The 18,268-nt window shown below is 37.7% G+C and overlaps 1 protein-coding gene across 1 annotated transcript; it reads left to right on the plus strand.

Annotated features, from left to right (window-relative positions):
- Positions 1-436: 436 nt before the first annotated feature.
- Positions 437-10,790, plus strand: EMC7 (ER membrane protein complex subunit 7). The gene is made up of 5 exons (XM_076344898.1): positions 437-700; positions 3,762-3,881; positions 5,937-6,075; positions 6,591-6,671; positions 8,785-10,790. The coding sequence occupies exons 1-5, from the start codon at positions 465-467 to the stop codon at positions 8,935-8,937; spliced, it is 729 nt and encodes a 242-aa protein (XP_076201013.1). The 5' UTR covers positions 437-464; the 3' UTR covers positions 8,938-10,790.
- Positions 10,791-18,268: the final 7,478 nt, after the last annotated feature.

An 18,268-nucleotide genomic window follows, 5' to 3' on the forward strand; every position in this document is an offset into this window, starting at 1 on the left:
CGCACTCCCTCCCTGCGTAGGCCGCGCCGCAGCGCCCGGCATAGCTCCGCGGGAAGCTCTGTCCGGCCGGCGCTCCGCCGCCGGGCCAGCGGCTCGGCTCGGCTCGGCTCGGCTCCCCCAGCCGGGCAGCCGCCGCCCCCTGGGGCTCGGGCCCTGCGGCGCCTCACCCGCGGGAAACCGCCGCAGCGCTTCCGCATCGCGACGCGTCCTGGCGGAACAGCTCCCTCACGCCTATCCGCCAGTGCGCTGCACGTCACCTGGCGGCGCGGCGCGGCGCGGCGCGGCGCGCCGCGCTCTCACGTGCGCATGCGCACGGCACCGCGGCCTTTCCGCCTGCCTGGTGCGCACGCGCAGCGAGTCTGTTGCCCTGCTCTCCGCGCGAGCTGCGCTCTGGGCCCCGGCGGCTCGCCCTCAGCGCATGCGCGAAGGCGACCGGCCCGTCCCGCGAAGGAGGCGGCGGCGCGATGGCGGCGCGGAGAGGGGCTGCGTGCCTGGTGCTGCTCTGGCTCTTTGCGTCGCCGCTGCCCGATGGCGCCTGTGGCTCGGAGGCAGCCGGGACAGCGGAGTCGCCGGGCGGCGCGGGCCCTGGGGAGCGGTTTAAGATCGAGGGCCGGGCCGTGGTACCCGGGGTGAAGCCGCAGGACTGGATCGCGGGGGCCCGGGTGCTGGTGGACGGGGAGGAGCACGTCGGCTTCCTGAAGTGAGCGGCGGGCGGGGCGGGGGGCTTGGTCCCGGCGGGGAAGCAAGCGTCCCTCGCCGGGCTTGGGCCGGTGTCGCCCTGTGCCGCGGGAGCCGCTCGGAGATGCCCTCCACCTCGGCGCCTCCGACGGGCTTAGCGTCCCTTCTACAGTCGCGGCCGTAAGATGGCGGCCGGCTGTGGCAGAGCGGAGCAGCGCCCTGCAAGTTAGCGGCCTTGTCCCAGTTAGCAGCGCACAGCTGTGGAGGTGAACGTCTCGCGTCCGACTTTTGCTTTACTGGTACACTTGCGCCTTACCTTGTAAGGCATTAGAAATGGCCAGGCCTGTCGTGGGAACCAGCAGTGCTGTAGGGATTGTTGTTCTCAGCCTCCTGCAGACGTAACCAAATTGATGACTAAAGTTGCTGGCTCTTGAGCGATCAAAAAATTGGAACTGAGTTTTAATTAAAAAAAAACCAAACACGTTTGCATTAAATTCTGGACTACAGTGTTTGTTCTCAGCTTCTGCGGGTGCAAATCCTGTCACTTCTTTTTTTAAGGCCCTCTCCTTAGCTAAGAATTTACTCATTCTGGAGAAATGTTTGTTTGTGGCAGAAAGTTACAGTTGTAGTTATCTATTACACTACCTATGAAAAACAGTTTCACTGTACCAGTGAAATCCATTTCAAGGGATATGGCTTTATTCCTTCACACAAGATCATGCAAATGCATTTGGAAGCTGTAAAGAATCACATTAGCTTATTCAGTCTCGGGTGGTAGTGGGTATATTCAGACCAGCAAAGGGTTTAGAGATACTAAGGCATAGAAAGTGCCCTCAGAATTAAGAATTGAACTGATCTCATGGTTTCAAGAGTAGAAGCTAATTCTAAAATCCTTTTTATTATTTTTAATACAGTATAATACATTGCTTTTAAAATTATGTATTAAAATGAGAAAGTTTATATGGAATTAAAATACATCCTCTCATAAATACCAATCATTTTTAATTATTCCCTCTGCAGTAAAAGTTGAACTGAACTTTGACTCTGGGAACTGTCAATAGGTTAACACAACAGATTTTACTCTGCAAAACTTGCAGAATCTTGTCAGTGTAGCACCTGATAAGCCAGTACAACCAAGTTGTGGGAGCCTGACATCATATTTAGGAGCTGATTTAATAAATACCATGGAGTTGGTAAGTTTCTAAATGCTTGCTTGGAACTCGAGTTGTCTGAAATACGAGGAAATAGTCTTAGCTAAGAGCATACCATATTTATGACAGTGTAACCTAGATATCAAGCTCTATTGATTACATTAATTTGTCATGTCTATTTGTAGACGTATCAAATTACACTGATATAACTTAAAGCCAAGCAATTAATATTATATAAGTTACATAGTTCAATAAACATATTTGTAGATGTTGCGCTACCATAACATGGTACATTTTAGCAAAGATGCTTTAATGTCGGTTGGGATCTTTTTTTGTCACTTGTAATGAGCACAGTACTGGATGGCAGTATACTTTTAGTAAGAACTGTGTTAGAAGAAAGAACAAATTTCTTAAATAACAGTGGTATTTCAGGCTCAGTAGAGAGATCCTTCACTTTCAGTGACGGATATAAATGTATTTGGTATATCAGAAGATGTATTTCTCACCATCTCTCAGGCAGGTTTTGATTAAATATTACATGGATGTCATTCCAGTTATCAAAAAGAGGAAAATAATTATTTGACATAGCAAAGTTGCTTTTTGAGTATTCCAAGAATCATTCTCTGGTACAAGCATTTTTATAAATCTGATTAGTTTCCCCACTGTTATAAAAATGAAACTTGTTTTCTTCTAAAAAGGCAGTATGGGATACCAGTATATGAAGTCAGAATTCGCTTTGTCATATAAATAAATCTTTAGGAAAAAAACTATAATTGAATTTTATCAAAATAATACTGTAAAGAATGAAAAAATAAAAGGAAGTTTTTAGGGAAACATCCTTACAGCAGTTGCAATATAAGATAGCGTAAGCATTCTTAGGGGTTCAAATCATCCCACAAAGTATTAGTGAAACCCACCTACACAGTGCTGTTTATATGCTTCTGTCTTCGTGGTGGGAAGGTCCTTAAGTGATGTACGTCTTTGAGAGAGAGAACTTGTGTGAAGGATGTAAGGACAAAATTCTTTTTGAGGGTTCGTTTATTTGTTTTCCTGATGCAAGTTTCTAATGTATCAGGTTTTATTACTTTTTTCCCCCCTTTGAGCAACTTTTTTTGTCTTAACTTTGAGTCTTATTTTTAGGAGGGAGATCTTTTATATTAATTTTAAAAGGGTAGAGATCACTAAATTTTTTTTCCTGGAAACTTCTGGAAGCATGTAGGAGGAGAAATGCAAGCTTCTGTACTTTAATGGCAACTGGTGCTGAAGCTTTCAAGTATCCTCTTACTAATATTTTCACCAAATATTGTTTCATATTTTAAAATAAAAGCAGTCTGCCTAAAAATCCCTTCTGTGTATTTGTTCAGAGCTCTTAGTTCCCTTATTGTTGTGATAGAGCTTTCCAGTGTGGCCTAGTCCTAAAGGGAGCAATTAAAAGTAAAAACCTCTGTTTTGCAATAAAGGCACAAACCCCAGTTTTTGTGCTTTGCAAGTCATCTCCAATATCTACCCACACTATGTAGAATGTAAATTTTTGGGTTTTTTTGCTTCCAGCAGAAGTACTGAAGCAAAGTAAACTTCATTGTATTGTATCTCAGAAGGAGGAAGGAAGGTGTAAGTCAATTCTGCCGTCATTTGAATACATGAAATCTAACCATTTCAAATTTTACTTATTCCTCCAGCAAGACAATAGCTTGAGGTCATGAGAAAACCTTTAACGTAACTGGTAATTTCTGCTACTCTCGTGGTACACATTGATGACCTTGATGTTACGAGTGCTGAGCAATTTAGATTTTCCTTTTGGTCATTGTTGTTATATTAAGATTTATAATATAAAAAGACACTATTACAGTTTCTTCTTTTTAAAAAAAATAAAGCACCCTGTCTTGTGTACTGGAGCATATTGAAATGTAGCGGAACTTACTGTTTTTTCAGGACAGATGGAAGTTTTGTGGTTCATGATGTACCTTCAGGATCTTACGTAGTGGAAGTTATATCCCCTGCTCATAAATTTGAGCCCGTGAGAGTTGACATAACTTCAAAAGGCAAAATGAGGTGAGCCTTTCCTGTTTTGCTTCTCTATTGATCTATCAGTTATGCCTGACAGCACAGTATAAGAAGTAAACAGTAGTGTAGATCTGATGTTCCATTTCAGACCGTATGTTTCAGCTTCTTTTATCATAACTTCTAGGAGCACATTTCTTAGAATTCAAAGTCTGATTTCTTTCTTCCTTTCATATTTATGGCCTTAAATAAGAGTAAATGGATAAAAAAAATCCTATTTGTTTACTTTTGTTATTTTCTTATGCAGCTATCCTGAAATAAAATCTAGACATAAATTAGTTAACTGCTTTATCTTTTGCCTATACCTTTTTTTTTTTCCTTCTTCCCTTTTTCCTTTCTTTTTTGGTAAATGTTCTGTCAAGACTTGGCACAATGAAATTCTAATTCATTCTAATTCTGAATTCTAAAATATTTCTGTTACACCTCCATAAGATACTCCTTACAGTTACTGGCAAATGCTAGTAGTTGCTAGCCTGCAGTAATTCTGTAGCATCGTTAGCTTTTTTTTTTAATGTTATGGCTTAACATATGTTGTCCCTAACAACTATAACTGCACATCTGTAACTGCACACTATTCGGTAAGTAATACAGAAAAATAACTATCGTATCTAATAAGGTGCTTTTTGTTTAAATGAACATGTTTGTAGTTCATTTTTCTTTGTACAGGCACACATGTAGTATCTTAACTTCAAGTTTGTCTTTTACAGTATCTTATAAAAGATGCCGTTATATTTTTAGGAGTACAAACATCAATATAAACACTGTAGCAGTGTTTTTAGGGGAGGTTAAAAATTGAAATCTCAAACTGAAAACAGTGCAAACAGTATGTTTGTAATAATAATAGCACAATTTGTTTGTGCTTAGATTTTTTTCACAAACTTCATGAGATTTTTATTTTTATACTTTGTTAGGCAGTATCTCATTGGCAACAATATGTAATAAATATGGAAGGAACTCGGTGAAATAGACACAATAGTGTGTATAACGTCTCAGCACTGTTTTTGGTATCTGAGGACTAGAGGACAAATTTGACGTTAAGTAAATTGCTAGGATATGTCTGCAGAACGAAGTACCAGTAGGCTTGACATCTCTACCAGTCAAACAGGTAGAAACTATAATAAGGAATGCAGTTGGGAGATGCATGGAAAGATGTGATACGTGGGGAAAATGTCAACTGGGCTTTTCTAAGGGATGTTCTGCCTTAAAAAAAATACCGAAATTCTTAGAAAGAGGAAACAGCATGTGGATAACAGATACGTTTGATAAGATCTACTTGAAAATCTCAAAAGCTTTTAAAGAAAATATGTAGTCGTAAGGTAGGAGGGAAAGACATTCTATGGATGAATAGTTGGTGAAAAATTCAGAAGGAATAAATGATTTCTCTTGTAATGGGCAGAAGTCATCCCTGGAGTTGCACAAGCTGTGTAAATATTCATAAATCATGAAAAATGGGTGAAGAGTGACAAAGTTAGATGATAGTACCAAGTAACTATCTGAATACTAGGCCCAAGTGAAGAATACTAGTGAAGAACTATGGAAAGACCTTATAAAGTAATAAAGACTGAGATTCAGTATTGATAAATGCGAAGTAATGCACTTAGGGAAAAGGTAGTATTAACTTCATATATAAATAATTGTTGCCCCAAGCAAACTGTTTAAGCTACACTGCACTGTTCAAGGCTGTACCTTCTCTTTAAGCATTGTAGCTTTTCGTGCTTGTTACCAAGGTGAGAAAAAATGTTTTGCAGAGGTCACACTTGAACAAATAGTTCTGATGTTTCTGATCTGCAGGTCTGTTTTCCGTATCAAGTTTTTCAGCCTGCTTAATAGCTAGCCTGGAAAAAAAGGTAAAGTATCATTTGATTCCATAAAGTGTGCTGCTGAGAGAAATTAGCTTCTGAAAAATGAAGTCTAGCTGACACTGCCTAGCAGATAGTTTTGTTTGTATTCTATTATTAAAACTTCATTTGGAATATTATTAAATAATCTTTATTTTTCATTAAAGATTGTATGTGTATTTTTAATTATTTACATTTTGCTCATTAGAGCAAGATATGTGAATTACATCAAAACCTCTGAAGTTGTCAGGCTGCCATACCCACTCCAGATGAAATCTTCTGGGCCTCCTTCATACTTTATAAAGAGAGAATCTTGGGGATGGACAGATTTCCTCATGAACCCTATGGTACGTATAAGCAACACACAAAGGTTAAAAGTATGCTAAGGATCCAAATATAGCTATTCTTCAGAATACCGAGAATAAAATAATTGAGAAAAGGTATGCACACTTTGCTTTTCTGAGAGGTTTGTTTTAATGCTTTGTTTTTTACTTGTTTACAAATAGAAAGTTTTTCTATGACCTCTCCTCCCCTATATACCCACTCTGTTAATGTCCTCTGAAAATAGCCCATAGTCTGGTTCCTTTGACAACATGATGTTGTTCTAGTAGTGTGGGAGAGCAACATGTTGCAAGATTGTAATTATAACATTTGAAAGAGATAACAAACATTTACTTTAATGGTCCAACTTTGAAATCTGTTACTTAAAACATAATACTTCCTTACCACGTTTCTTTCCTGACAAGTGGATTACTGTAACTGGGTTACTGACTCAGAATGCAGTAGTTGTAGAATTTGGCTGTGTCTAAAAATGTCTGGAGCAACAAATAAGCTGAAGAAATATTTGCTGTTTTCTGTATAGGTGATGATGATGGTTCTTCCATTACTGATATTTGTACTTTTGCCTAAAGTTGTCAACACCAGTGATCCTGATATGAGACGGGTAAGTGCATTCAATTGATGCAGACATAGAGAACAAAGATAATGAGATTTTAAGGTACAGAAAAGTAATAAAAACAAAGCCGGACTTTTAAAGAAGTCTTAATGGGCATCACTTATTCAGTTAATACAGTGTTGCTGTTCTAACAATGAATTCTAACATTTCCGACTCATGAATGTGCTGTTAAACAGCACAACACAGAATTAAATTGTTTGGCACTGCTTTGAAAGTGTTACAGTATGAATGGTGTTTTCCAGAGTTTCTTTAGAGCAATAAATACAATTTTTCAAAGGCTATTTTTTCTATAAATTTCCAATGTATTTCTGCACTATGTTTAAATCTAGCATTTCATTTTTAGACATCATTTAGTAAGTGTCAGGTGTGTTGAGAAGAGTATGATGTGGGCTTCTCTTACCCATCAACCTAAACCATACAGTTTACAAGACTGTTAAATCCAGATATCACAATAGTGCATATGATATGGAGTCCTAATGTAGTCATTAAATTATCTGATTTATTGTCCTTTCATCATGCAAAATGCCGAATAGCAGAAGGCTAGGACAAAATGGAGATTCAAGGTGTTTGCTAAATCTTTTCTTATTTTTAGAAGTATTCCTTGTCTGTCTTGGGTGGCTGCTTTTTGAGGGTTTGGTTAATTCGAACTCCTTTTCCTCTAAATGACCACTGTCTTCAGTAGTACTTTATAGGTGTCTGAGCCTCTTTTTTTTTTTTTTTTTTTTTTTTAAAGTAATACCTATAAAAAGCATATCGGAGCTATGTAATGCTCTTTTGGCTTTAATTTTTGGTTAAAAACAGGATACAAATTTATGCTAGATATCCGTGGCATGTTCTTCAAACCAAGCTGAACTTTGGAAGTTGAATTTTAAAAAAATCACTTATTCCTTACTTTTTTCACTGATCTGACACTGCTTACAGACAGGCTGTTCTGATGATTTAGTTCTTACTAGCTGAATGATACGACTTGTTAAGAAGAAATTTTAAGCTGAAGGAATCTTGCTTGTAATTTAAATTATCTTTAAAGAATAGGAGAAGGTAGTTTTTAAGAACTCAATTGTAATGGCATTCTCTAGATGACCATGTAATAAATTCTTAAGTGTATATCCATCTTCAGTTTGCTTGTGGAGGGTATGGAGCTTGTATTACATTTTTCAAGTTAGCTTGTTTTTTCTTTATGGAGTCAGCACAGTACTAGTTTATATAGAAAGTTAATGATTTAGTAACTGTGCTTGTTGTAGAGGCATTAAGTACAGATGTAGTATAGATGCAATAGTAACAAAGGCTACCATAACAGCTTTTTCTTCGTTTGTACCTTGAAAACAGTTAAAGCTGTATCATTCTGAATGGTAACAAGAAGAGCAAGGTGGCAATCCCACATTAAACTGGCAATTACTATAAGCATTATCTTATTGTGGATGTGCAGTTCAGCTGTTGTATGCATTAAAAGTACTTCAGGGTTTGTTTGTTTTAAACTGTACTAATTCGTCTCATAGAGCCACTATGCTAAACTCTAAAGTTAGATTAAGCTTAGCTGGATATATGGTCTCATATTAAAATCCTTTCATGAAACAAAGAAAACTCAACTGCTGTACACTGACAGCTTGATGTTACAAAGTAGGGCAATAAAAATATCTAATCCCTTCAAACAGCTTCAAAAATTTGTTAGATTTAGCATAAATAATACTAATTTGAAAACACAAAAGTATGTGAAATCTATGAGAACACAGATCTGAAAATCTAAACAAAAGCTTAAATTTTAAAATGGAGGAAAGTAATGCTGAAAATAAGTAATGGCATTTTTTTCTTCTAGAAATTTTTTTTTTTTCATCAGGTGGTTGCCCTGTAAGACTGCTTAAGACATGGTTGCCTTTTTCCATATACCAGTGCTTTTAGTTTTGGGGTTTTATGTTTCTGTGTGTAGCTGGGCAATTGGCTGTGGTTGCATAAAAATATGTAGCAATATGTACTCTGGAGGACTGCAAATAGTAAAACAGTATTTGGGAAAATTTGACATCTTCCTGATACGATTTTCAGCTGATGCCTTAGAAACAGCCAGAATTGTTACAAGCTATTAAGGTTATCTAATCTTTGCATGCAGGAAATGGAGCAGTCAATGAACATGCTGAATTCCAACCATGAGCTGCCAGATGTCTCTGAATTCATGACAAGACTATTCTCTTCAAAATCTTCCAGCAAATCTGGTAGCAGCAGCAGTAAAGCAGGGAAAAGTAGTTCTGGAAAAAGGAGGTAGTTAAGTCTTCCTCCTAAGCCTGAGTTTGCACAACTGTTTATGTGGTATCATGTTTATTTGTCTTGAAAGATCAAAAAGCCACTACTGTAAACTTTAATCAGGCACAAAATACAGTATGCTACAACTGTGGTGTGTAGCTTTTTTTAGTCTATATAAGCTGTTTTGTACTTGACAGTAAGCGGACAGAGGACATGGCTTCAATACTGTATCTGTATAGTTATTGATGATACTGAATTAACTATATTGTTCTGCAGAGAATTATTATAAATTATATGATATGCTAAACAGTAATGAATGTCTTAATCATAAGACAATGTTTAAAAAAAATTCAAAGATAATAGAAGTGGAGTTCAGTTTAAGATGGCTTTAATGTTTTATACTTGCTGTTGAGTTCTGAAATGAACAAATCCTCCTTTCAAAACTGAGTCGTGGGTTTACCGAGTAAGTAATTTGCTGTATCAGCTTGTCATATGTGTTACATATAAAATAATCTTATTTTACATTGCTGCCTGTACACTTTAGTTCAAGGACTTTCCACTTTTTATTGCCCAGTTTTATTCTGATCTACTTTCTGCTAAAAACTCTTGGGGGGGGAAGCAAAGCATCCTGCATCAGAAAGTCTTTTAAGTTCTGTCAAGTTAATTATGAATCCAAGGTATCTATATAACACAATGAACATTTATCTTTCTAAATCTCATGTATTGATTCTGCAACACTTTTGGTTCTTACTGTTTTCTGTGTGCTATGCATTCATCTTATCAGTGGTATGATTGGAGGCCAAATACAGAACAAAATTTTTAAAATGAAAGAAAAAAACCTAAAATTATCATAGGAAGGTAAATCCCGCTCATCTTTTGAGTTATGTTCCAAAGTATAAGGCTATCTCTAGGTATGCTAAGTCACTGGCAAAACTTTGTTCTTTGAGCATGCCTGTATGTCTGTACTGCAATATCTTTCCAACTTACCCAGTAACTTCAGAGAAAACTTGAAAAAATTGATTGTTTTCCACTAGATGAACATTTGCAAATTAAAATGACAGCAATATCTGCCAAACCCTATTAGCAACTGTCTGGAATTTTTTTTTTTAAGCATAAATGCTGTTGTTTTCCATTTTTACAATTGCTGACTTCTTAGGTAACAGTATCCATGCAGTATGGGTAATGTGTATCTGATTCCAAAAATGGTATTTAACATTCACCTAAAGTACACCTGAAGCAAAATCAATTCTAATGCATTTATTTGTTCTGCCAAACAGTTAGGAGGGCTATAAATTGTCTTAGAAAACATACTTAGAAGTATGCTGTGAAACAGAAAAGCTGCAAAAGAGTAGGTACTTGTTCATAGGATTAAGTCAACTTTTAAGATGTTGGAGAAGAAATAAACCAATGTTTTTTGGACAATGAAAGACTTCAGTCTTTATAAAGTAAGCTGCACATTTTTGGTCTTGTTTTTGTTTTGCTTGAATGGTCTTTTTGTTTTGTATATTAAGTAAAATATATCCAATAGAGATGAGAGGATATATGGATATTCTTGTTGGAAGGATTTACTGAAATTAGTGTCATGTTGCCTTTGTGTAAAAAAAAAAAAAAAAAAAAAAAAAAACCAAAAAAAACAACCCACCCAAACCCAAAAAAACCCCCAAACAAAACAAAAAAAACCCAAAACCCAAAAAACCCCAACAACTCTTCTTTCAGCAGCATCTTACTGAAAAATTCGTAGGAAGAACAGGGAGCAGTTCTTTGAAGATGGAGCAATTAGCTTTGTTACTGTGCTGTCCTGGAAAGCGCAAGCCATGAGTTACTTTTGTGTAATAGTTATTGGAATGACAATTAAATTGCATTAACTTGTTTTTATCACAGTTTGTTCGGTAATTAATCATGCTGATGCATTTTTTTTCTTGTTACAAAGGTAAGAACAGCAATATTTCTGCCTCCTTTCATTGTGTCTGTTCAGGGTCTTGATCTGACTTTAAGGGAGAATGGAGAATTCAGACCATGAAAAGATGAAAGCCTGTGTTAATAGTTCAGAGTAAAAAAATTGACAGGAATTGTAAGGATCCTAATACAACTTTGGAAGGAGCATATAGAATATTCAACACTTCTATTTTTCTCAGAACTGATATGTCAAGGTCCAGGCAGTTTCTTCATGCATCAGGGTCAGATGCAGTGTACCACTCCCCTGCCTTCCTCAACAGAAAACTCTTCCCCACCCCCAGAAACCTGTTATCTGAACAATCCAAGCCCAAAAATCTTGTTACCTAATGTTATTCCCTCAATCATGTACGTTATTCCTCCTCTTTTCAGACACCTTTGTGATAAAGTGATTTGTAGAAGTGTATTGGTCTGCTGCTGAACTAATGCTAGTTACAATGGTACCGACTTTTTTTTTTTTTTAATTTAGAGCTGGGATCTCTGTGTGTCAAGTGAGAAAATAGGTTCTAGTCAGAGTGCCTTGGTGACTTAAAGTTGTAACATGGTCTTGGGCTATCATAAACGCCACTAGGCAAAGCTTATTTTATAGCTTTCCTGTTGCAGTTACTAGTATAATGCAAGGTTGTCTTTCTGCAGAAAGTAAATGTTTGCTATAGTTCAATTTTAATTCCTTGTCCTTATTTACAGATTTTTAGTAGTCTTTCTTCTGTGTTAAGTCTGATACCTCCGTTTTCCCCAAAAAACATAGCTGCCTTTTAGTGAGGCTACTTGAGAGAACATAAGCAGACGGCAAGTTGAAGCAGCTGATACCTCAGAACAGAAATTAAAGATGTACAGAATCTGCTAGGACTATAGATGAGCTGATTTCCTCATTGCCAAAAGGAGAAAGACTTGCTCCCTCAGCTTGGACTGGGTAATCCTGCTGCCTTCTGCGTACGAGTTCTGGTACTTCTCAGGCTTTGCCATTCATTGACTTAACAAGAGAAATTTGTCCATCTTTCTGCTGGATTTCTGTTGCGTTTTAGAGAGTTAAATCAGCTTACAGAAGGATCAAAGAAATACCAGAGCCAGCAGAAAGTAAGCACCAGAGGCATGCAGTCAGAAGCAGGAACTCTTCTCTGTATTACTCACACTTGCTGCCGGAAACAATCAGCTCACTGCATCTTAAGGATTTGTAGCCTAAGAGCTCCTTTAGCCATGTTCTGAATGAGTGGGCAACCGTGTTTATGACAGGCTGCGTAGAAAGGAGAGGAGATATATTTTGCTAAAGTCTGTTTCAACTATTAGTCATTTAAGATGGCCTGGAAGGTGTTTAGAAGAGTTTGAAATAATTTTATCAATTGCTTCATCAAAGATGTTTCCATTCTTCACATGTAAGGAAGAAATTTAATGTAAATATCTCACCTCACTGTTTTAAACAAAGAAAATATTTGTTGGTGCTCTTTATCTTTTGATGAAGTGGGGATGATAATGGCTCTGTAAATGACGTGTGCATTGCTTCAAAGAGAAGGGCTGGCTTGTGGTTAAGATTTGTATTTGTGAAGAGGACTTAAAACTCTAGAATCAAGTGCCTTGGGTTCTGATGCAACTGTCGGGCTTTGTGCAAATCATTTATGATTTCTGTTTCAATTTCTTGTGTATGAAGTATGAGAAGCTTGTCTCACAGAAGTAGTTGTAAGGATAAATTTAGTAATGAATATCGGGTACTCAAACAGTACGGCTATGAGCTTACTGAAGAAAACCCAGTAAGTAATCTTCTTAAAAAGCACCTTTATTAAAGCATTTCTATGTAGTTCTTTATACATATTTATTAAAGCAACCCTTTTAAGTAACCACATGTCAAGACTTCCAAAGCAAATAGGCAATTTAAGTACATATTCTTTTCCAGTTTGGTGAAAAGTGTATTAAATCACTAAGATCCATTTAAGCCTCTCCACTTGGGTGTTAATGGACCTTTAATTGCATAAAAGTTGTGTGTGATCCGTAGCTCAGAGGTCAAAGTTTGTTTTACAGTTTGATAAAAGGACCCTATTTTTACAGACTCAGTGATAGCAGTACCTTAAGGTGCTAAAAGGATTTAACTTTCATTTTTAAGACATCACATCTGACCTTAATCCTGCTGCTATTGATAGTGAATTTGTATTCCTATGGTTTTTGTTTCATTTGAAACTTACTTCTTTTAGGAAAATAACCAATATGAAATATAAATAATAGTAAATCCTTAGTGGCAATGCATGTTTTTCATTCTGATGTGTCAAAATGAAATATGGATTTATGGCTATGTATTATGCTTATTTAATGAACTGAAGGAGGACAGAAGTGTTTCCTGTTGGTGAGCTAAGGAATACAGGAAGAACGTAAAATTTTGAACTTCAAATCAGTGGAAAAGCAGATTTACTGAAGAAGGTATGTTGAAAGGTTAAAAAAATACATACACACGTTTTGCACATTCTTGGGCAGGAAAAGCACAAGATGCACCTGTGGTGCACAGGGCATTGGGAAGATCCTGTTGAATAGGCTTAATTGTGGTGTGTACCTCCAAAGGCTAGTGACTTGAACAGGTAACTGGCACTGAGGCCAGCTTGCCTGGAACAACCTCTCTGCACGCTGTACTCTCCAAAACAGACCGCATAGACGCTGCGTCTCAGGAGTTGTTTCTTGCCCATGCTAACTTCCCTACCATATCCAGGAACTATTGGGAGTGGAGGGAGGGTGTTGTTATTTGGCATATCCAAAAGTGTATTGACAACTATTGCGCAAGCTTAATACTGTGAATCAGCAGATTCCCGTGTCCAGGGAAGTTTTCTGGCAGTGTTTCATTTAATAAGACACTTGAAGCTATAGATGATTGAAAGGAGAAAAATTAGGAGAAAGACCTCCAAGGTAATGTAAGGACATAAAAAAGACTGAAGAAATTTTAAGGATTGCTGTCGTGGCAGATCTGACCCAAATATTAAGATTTGCAATAAATAACTTCAAAAAAAAAAATTGTAGACAAAAAATGTTTTTGTGATGTTCTATAGACGTTCTCTTCTAGGTGATTGTAACATTGGCAGTAGTGCTAGCATACATGGACAAAAGATTGTAAGAGAGCAAATGAAGATGTCTGGCCGCTTCATGACTCATATGTCTGTATGTCATAACTGTAGTCACAGCTTTTAGGAGAGCACAGACTTCTGTATTTGCCTATTACCCATGTGAGTGAAGAGAAAGCAGTGATCCCATGTTTGGTGATCCCAGTGGGCAAGATCCCTATCTGGGTAAGAGTTTCTATAACATTCCAGAGATCGAGCTCGTCGGTCTTTTCCTCAGTCACTACATAAAAACTGTGCACCCATTTAAGGCTCTTCCCTAAATGGTATAATCTAGCCACCAAGCGATCCACCTTTCCCCCACTATTAGTGTAGGCTTCATTTTGTGTGATAGTCTGCCAATGGACTGACTAAATACAAAACACATTATTACACTTTAAGAGCCAAAAAGCAAGCAGTATCAATTGTGAAATAAATAGAATTTCAAAAATCTGTTTTCATCATTTCAGTGTCTGTAAAGACAGGACCTTTGAACTTCGACTATCTTGAACTTGATACTGTGTGTAAAATCTGGTGATTCAGATGATAAAATAATACAAAATTCAGGGAGCTCTCGGTCACAAAGTTGTCTGTAGGAATAGTACTGAGTTTTATTTTCAGGTTAAGCTAGTGAAAGCTTCTTGAGGTCACAGATAGGTTTGTTTGGTTTTTTTTATTTCTGTTTCAAAATCCATAAAGGATTATGAATCCTCTGTCATAATAAATATTGATTCTTCAGGAAAACCTGTCTACTTTTGAAATTATAAGGTTATTCCTTCAAATTATGCTGGCAGCAACCCTTTTGTAATACTTTGTTTCAAATAAGGTTATGAAGATTTAATGACAACATAATTTTCTGTGCAAGTGGAACTTAGCTCTTTTATTGATGATGCACAAAAACAGATTACAGTTGAGCTCATTTTTATTATGTATTTGGTTCTGCATGGCTGATAGAAATAAAAATTAAAGACTGTCATTCAGTGAAGGGCAAATCGTAGTGAATATACAACAGAAAGAAAACCTTTCATGGCATTTTTCGACCAAAACTGGATTTTGAATTGATTCTTTAAAGCTGAATACAAACATCAAAAAGTAATACAAAAGGTGGTGAAACTCATTTGAAAACAGCAAGTAAAAAAGTAAAAAGGTTTTTAAAGGAATATTTTGTTTGCAGTATTAGAATGTTGTTCTCAGAAGCTCTCTGGATTCTGTAAGGATCTTTTTGCTGTTCTGGTACCCTTTGTGTGTCAGAATGGAGAATAGGATACCCAAGCTCATAGTCTGGCGTGCAGGGCACAGGATTGCTGTTTACCATGCAGATGCAAGGAGAATCCAGTTAAATACTCGGAGTAATACTTCCCATTCCTGGGATCAGAACAGAAAATAAGACTTTGAACTAGTTTTGGGGAGGGGGGGGAGTGTTTCTTTTCCTACCAGTTTGTTTTCTTAACCATCCATAGATGTGGTTCATATTGCTTCAGCTTGGCAGGTGGGAAATGTATAAGCTGTATTAATAAAGATTTAATTTCTTGACTGTGGTAGTAGAACACCCCAAGGGGAAGGAGTATCTAAAGAAATTGGAGATCAAGATTAAGCCTCCTAATGAGGTTGTGTTTTTGCAGTGCTAAACGTTATCTCTTACAAAGAGGAGGAGCTCGGGCGAGAGGTGGAGCAGTTACTAAAAGACAGGCTTACAGTGGAATAAGTGCAGCATCCATTGTAATTATTTACCAAAAGCGAATTGAAGCATGGTGGTGTTACCGGGTATGTGATTAAAGGATCCATATGGTCCTTTCATAAAAATAATACTTCTAGCTGTAGCTTTGTAAGGTTCCTCCATGTTAGGTGTGTGAATCTATAGACAGTTGGTAGAGATTCCTTGAGAAACCTTACCTTGTAATCCTCTCATTTTTGGGTTTGAATTGTAGTGTTGATACTCCCTCTTTTGGTTTGGTTTGTTTTCCTGCTAATTCTGTTCACACAGTATTTACGCAGAGTTTTTTCTCTTCTATTTGCCCTTTGTTTTTATGAAGACTACAAGGGCCTTGTTGAAATTGCTGTAGCAAAATCTATTCAGCTGGTGCTGGCAGAATTGTATACATCGCTTGTGCTTTCAAGTGTTTCAGTGGCAGCAACCAATTATTTCTATCACCAGGTAGCTAGCTAATGGTGGAGAGGTCACTTGTCCTGGAAAGATCTGATCAAATTGCTGTGCTTTCTTTGTAATATGTTTGAGGCTTATTTTATTGTAGGATTTTTTCCAAACCCTTTAAGTGTACCCTGAAGAGAGTATCAGAAAGATTGGACAGAGGCAGCCACAGTTCACTGAAAATACAAAAGTTTAACAAAAGGCACTGTTTACAGTTTCTCCTTTGGGGGGGGGGAATGAAGAAAATGTCCAGAGGGCCTGGGTAACTCCTTGTGAAAAATGTCAACTTAAATCCCAGTACCTAATACTGAAAGTCACCTGCTGCTTTCAGCCCACTTCATTAATATCACATAGGAAAGAAACACACTTGAAGAATTCTGCCTCTTCCAGTCTTAAATCTGTATTACAAAAACTCTGCGTGCTCTCCTTCATACATTGTAGCTGTTTATGCACCTTTTATATACGACGGACTAGACTTGCCCTCTGAAGCTCATTAAGTGCCTTTATAGCTTTGCGGGACCTTGTTAGCCTTTTTCAATCTTTTGTACATTGTTCAAATTTGATAGCCTTTTTTTAACTAGATAAACTTCCACTTTCTCAAATGTGCTTCTTTGTAAGAAGTGACTACGGCTATAAAGACTTAAATTTCTAACTTGATTTAAGCACTGTTTGTTGGGGTTTTTTCTTTAAATGGTGCTCACATTGCCTACTCTCTCTCCATGTATTTTTAATACTTTATATATGGTTTGTGTTTACATACTTTTACTGCCTAATAATTCTTTGACGTTCCAAGTTAGGAATTTGAATAAGCAGGTATTTCTGCAATAACAGCATGTGTTACTGAGAATATTAATACAGTTTATGAACAGAAGTCCAAACCATGAAACGGGCTCTGCTGTGTTTGCTATTTTTAGCAGTGCTTAATTGCTTCAGTTAGCTCCTTTATGAACAAAATATGGACCAAAATTACCAGTGCAGCCAGGTTATATAAATACCTGTGGAAAAATACGTAAACGCATCTGAAGATCTTGCTCTGCTCTACAATGTTACTTTTGAAGGGAAGTTTAGTATTCTTTCTCCAGCCAGTGCAAGGGGTATTGGTCTCAGCTGTTGAACACAGCATTATGGCTATTCCACATGATGGCTGCAGATAGTAGATGATGAAAAACTCCTAGCCTGCACTGTAGGAATGTGCTCTTCGCGTGTGTATGGCCTTGTACTGCTGTAGCGCTTCCAGATAGTCTCCTCTGAGTGACCATCGTCTGTGGCCCAAGTATGCCATAACGAGGAATGCTTAAAATGCAGTAGTCAGAAAAGGTCATTAAGCTAACCAAACTGAAGCGAGGGTAAATAAATGAGAGTTTAAACCATAACCCTGAGATCTGTGCGTGAACTTCCCTTAATTTCTAAATTCTATAGGTTAAGTTTTGGAATCTGTGTGTTAAAGAGGTATTACAGGTTTTCTAGTCTGTATAGGTTCTTAGACTATAGGTTCTTAACACCACAGTTCCTTAAAACCTTTCAGTAGTCGTTGAGCAATCTGACTAATTCTTACGATGTGATCTCAACCTCTCTCCTGGGGAGAACTGTGGGCAGTGAAATGTCTTGTTTTGGTAGAAATTTTTCTGCTCCCACCCTATGCACCCCCTGTGTATTATTCACATTGCTCTCCATTTTCCTTAAACAACAACAGGATCAAGAAACTAAGCCATGTAGTTAGTGTGAGACCGTGATAACCATCATTTCCAGGAGAGATTGATTCCAGAGTCAGCTGCACAGACACACGTTAGTGTGGCAGCATATACGTTTTCTGGATTTGGATTTCTGTTTTTTTTTCCCTGGGCTCATCATCAAACTGAGAATTTAATTTGTTTATTTAAAGCCTGCCTTATGTTCTGAAGCATTCTTTTTATGATCCTTCCAAGCATTTCTTGTGATGGTATATTGCTCTGTATGAAAAGCCCCTCTTTTTTCCTGGGTTTTTTTTTCGATGCTACTTCAGCTGTGAGATTGCTAGAGAGCAACAGAAGTCACAGAATCTCTCTTTGGAAATGAGATGGTTGCCATGACAATGCTCCCAGCTGCTTCTTGTCCCAGATGAGAAAATCATTCCTGGACTCCTATATTACAAGGTTAGGCTACCATGTTTTAAACTAAACAGTATAGCTAATTGATTCAAT

The sequence above is a fragment of the Aptenodytes patagonicus genome, chromosome 7 (assembly GCF_965638725.1).
Source record: "Aptenodytes patagonicus chromosome 7, bAptPat1.pri.cur, whole genome shotgun sequence".
NCBI lineage: Eukaryota > Metazoa > Chordata > Aves > Sphenisciformes > Spheniscidae > Aptenodytes > Aptenodytes patagonicus.